Raw genomic sequence first — 4,261 nt, 5'->3', positions numbered from 1 at the left:
TAATATTCAATAAATAATTTATTACTTTAAAAATAGGCAATAAATAACATCAACAATGGAGGTCTAGTGGTGGTAGGAGACGGCGGGAGATGAGAAGGAGAAGTGGGTGAGTGGAGCGCTGTAGCCGACCTTGGCGACTGGGGCGGCGTAGGCGATTCGGGCAGCTGGGGCGGCGTAGGAGATCTGGGCCGCTGGGGCAGCGTAGGAGATCTGGGCAGCTGGGGCGGCGTAAGAGATGCGAGCAGCTGGGGCGGCGTAGGCGACCTTAGCGACGGGGGCGTGTGCGTAGGCAACTGGAGCGGCGTAGGCGAGCTTAGCGGGCTGTGGGGCCTGGACGGGAGTGCCCTCGTAGCGCACGTTGGCGTTGAAGCCGTGCACGGCGTCGGCGGTGTAGTCCACGATGCGGTGGACGCCGTCGGGCTGGACCAGCGAGTAGGAGCCGTGCACCGCGTCGCCGGCGCGGGCCTCGTGCTGCTGCTTCACGTCTCCGCTGTGCTGGTCCTGCACTTGGTACTGGAACTCGTAGTGCGCCGGGGCTTCGGGCTCGGCGTACGCCAGCTTGCCCACTGGCACTACGGGGAGAGCGGATGCGGCCGCGACCAAGGCGAACACAACAAAGAACTGCAATAGTTGTGATACATTACTAAAAATATTTTCTTTTTAACTAGTGATCCAGTTTAATGGATCTATATTTGCTAGTCGACCAATTGTACATTATTGAGAACACAGTTAAACTTATAGATGCCCAAATCTATAAGAAGACCAAATGAATCTTATATTCCAAAATAACACACTAACTAAACTAAGTTTCTTTTGATTTAAGTAACACTACTTATATAATTTCAGTTTACCGTGCTAACTTTAGTTTAGGATTAGTTTTGCAAATCGTTATAACGTTTAACTTTGTTATCCATTTGGCAGTGAGTATGATTTATTATTTAAGTTCACCTACCTTAGCTGCCATTGTGATTTGACTGTCGATGTTTGACTATGATTGTGTTGGAGCTGCACTACATTTTATACTTACAAGTTATCCTCAACGGCTTACAAGCATGGTGACAAAAAGCGCCGCAGGCTGTAGGGCGTGCACTGATTAACCAGTTTCGTGAGTTGAAGGTTACTCACAGCACCTTGCTCGATCTGTAATATGACATATGTGACATAAGACGAATTTAATAGGCGTTAAGTTATCGCAAGGTTGAACTTTCAAATTCGTATGTTAACAGTTCAACTTTCAAGTTTCATGGCTCGACGAAATTTGACTAAACTTACTTGAATAAACGGAGCAGTTACTAAAGCATTAAATATTGTGTATAGAAAATATAGGATCGTACGTACATAAGTGATAAATTGTAATCATATATTCAAAAATAGTAAATTATTTGTCATCTTATTTAACACCTTTCACATGAAGTATACACTTGATCAATATATTCTTTTTTAATGACTCAGGAGATTTACCGAGCCTGCCTTCAGGTCGCCTAATCTATATTCCACAAATCCTAAAACAAATCTATGCGTTACGGCAAATGCAAAATTTGTCTCGCTTTTGTTATATTTTTATAGCATTATCATCAATATGGCTATGGAGTCTATATATCTCCCGTAAGGACAACCCATACCCTGAGGGTAACGGGAGTTTGACAAATACGTCCTTAGTTATTTTCGCCTACCAAAAAATATGTTTATTGTACTATATTTTATAATTTCTTATTTACATTTGTGTTACTTAAAATTCATTCGAATAAAATAGGCGTACAGTAGAAGTCTGGATGCCTTTAAAAAAGGGGTAATTGTAAAAAAAGGTGTTTCAAGTTGGAAATCGCAATGGTGGTCACATTAAAAATTGTATCGTCGCTTTATACAACTCCCGAAAGGCGTCTTACGGCCGTTCCCAATATACTATCTATAGATAGAGATAAATTACTACCTTCTACTGTCAGTAATTAGCTGTCAATAATCTGAAGCTGTCTCAATATACCCGATAAGTCATTCTTATCGCCTTATATTGGGACGCGTGAATTGCAATTCACATACAAACTTTATATCGCTGGTAAGTTATACGTCGTCCCCTTGACAGACAGCGTGCACGGATAAGGTGTGTTACCATCGATAAGTTTATTGGGACAGAAAAGGCAACGATAGTTAAGATTTTTATCTCAAGTAAGAGATAGACTGAATATTGGGAACGGCCGATACTGAAGCAAATAATGACGGTTAAGCTAGAAATTACATTTCAGAAAAAATTTCTCATAGATCTTATAACAATTACTATTTAATCTGTCACTAGTCTCTCCGAGTTCTTACAGGCTTAGTCATGTACCTAACTCTCATTTTAACTTTTAAAAGTGTAAAACTAACATTGCTATAATAATTACCTATTTTTACATTATTGCAATTGACTCAGGATTTATCTCTATTTTATTAAAAGAAAATATATGCATTCATTATATAAGTCTACCATTGATATATCAATTACACACTCATTCTATTGGTGAAAGAATTTTTACACGTAGTCAAACAGATTTTTGAGTATGCATACAAACATCCATACAACCACAAATACAAAATATTTGATTATTATTATATTGAAACCTTGATATAATATAAGTAGAGAAATGCAGAATAAACCTTAATATATCGGTAAGCCACAGAATTGTCAATATAATCAAAGATTGATCTTTCGGAAGTTTCAAAAACTAAGTAGTCCAAGGACTTCACAAAATTTTGTAAAATCTGTCATAACACGTTCATACTCTACGATTTGACACATCCCTACTAATATTATAAATGTGAATGTAAGTTTGTTTGTAACGTTTTCACGCCTAAACCACTTAACCGATTTTGCTGAAGTTTATTATAGAGAGAGACAAGAGCTTGGGAAAGGACATAGGCTTCTTTCATAGGCATCTTTTATCGCGAATAAAAGGCTTGGCGGGATTGAAATAGGGGATGGAAGTTTGTATGAATGATATAGACTGATAACACCATGAAATTTGTATTTAGGCACTTTGATTTAGCATTTTTAAAGTTTTGACCTGTGCAGGGATGAAAGTTCTATAGTTGGTAGCTTATAAAAATGTATAAACCACAGTAGTTTGTTGTGTATTCTTTGCAAAGTGAGTAAGACCTATATTAAAAAATAAAAAATGCTGCCCAAAGTAACTATTGCACACGCACAAAGTCGCTGGTAAAAGCTGGCATATGATAACTTTAAGTGATCTATATTCATTATTTTTTGATGTACTTCGTTCTACATCAAAAATAATTTCTTATTGATTGATACTTCAATATGACTTACGCAGTGAACTGCACCTTGGCTTACTTTCTCGAAGTTCACGCATTCCTTAAAACAAGAACTGGCGACCATATTACCTTTTGTGTTGCAATTTCGGAAATAATTAAAATACTTTACTTATGAGGGCTTAATAGTGCTACTACTTCAGGTTAATTCAAATAAATTAAACTACATTGGTAATATTTAATAAATTATAAAAATAAATAAATATATTTCACCAGTGGGAGGCTCCTTTGCACAGGATGCCGGCTAGATTATGGGTACCACAACGGCGCCTATTTCTGCCGTGAAGCAGTAATGTGTAAGCATTACTGTGTTTCGGTCTGAAGGGCGCCGTAGCTAGTGAAATTACTGGGCAAATGAGACTTAACATCTTGTCTCAAGGTGACGAGCGCAGTTGTAGTGCCGCTCAGAATTTTTGGGGGTTTCAAGAATCCTGAGCGGCACTGCATTGTAATGGGCAGGGCGTATCAATTACCATCAGCTGAACGTCCTGCTCGTCTTGTCCCTTATTTTCATAAAAAAAAAATCTTGGTGTGGCCAACAATTCTTTAAGATTACTTACACTTTATTTCTTCTTATGGATGACAAACAGTTCACACAATACATTTTACAATTTCAAAATACAGTAGATATTAAATTAATTTCTAGTGAGAACCCACACCGTTATCCACAGGTTAATTTTGTAGTTACCAGTATCTAATACATGATGAATAAAAAAGTTTTACATTAATTAAAGTAATATGTACATACAAAAAGAGGAAAGAAATACAAAATTGGACGTCTTAAAACTAAATTATTTACAAAATTACATTACATTTAAACAAAAGAGTTAAATAATGAGATTTGACATAAAAAAAATATTAATCCTGTCCACTTAAAATGTCATGTACTTGCTTTTTAAATTTTGTTTTTGTTGAAAAGAAAATATCAAGGTCATAAAAAAGTTAATGTCATCAGTTA

General features: G+C 37.2%; 1 protein-coding gene across 1 annotated transcript; it reads right to left on the bottom strand.

Annotated features, from left to right (window-relative positions):
• LOC126967597 (cuticle protein-like) lies at window positions 1-975 on the bottom strand. The gene is made up of 2 exons (XM_050812131.1): window positions 953-975; window positions 1-621 (listed from the first exon to the last, which is right to left on the bottom strand). The coding sequence occupies exons 1-2, from the start codon at window positions 962-964 to the stop codon at window positions 64-66; spliced, it is 570 nt and encodes a 189-aa protein (XP_050668088.1). The 5' UTR covers window positions 965-975; the 3' UTR covers window positions 1-63.
• Window positions 976-4,261: the final 3,286 nt, after the last annotated feature.

Source organism: Leptidea sinapis, chromosome 13 (genome assembly GCF_905404315.1).
Source record: "Leptidea sinapis chromosome 13, ilLepSina1.1, whole genome shotgun sequence".
Taxonomy (NCBI): Eukaryota; Metazoa; Arthropoda; class Insecta; order Lepidoptera; family Pieridae; genus Leptidea; species Leptidea sinapis.
The sequence above is the reverse complement of the archived record's forward strand: the minus strand, read 5'-3'. Positions and strand labels throughout refer to the sequence as shown.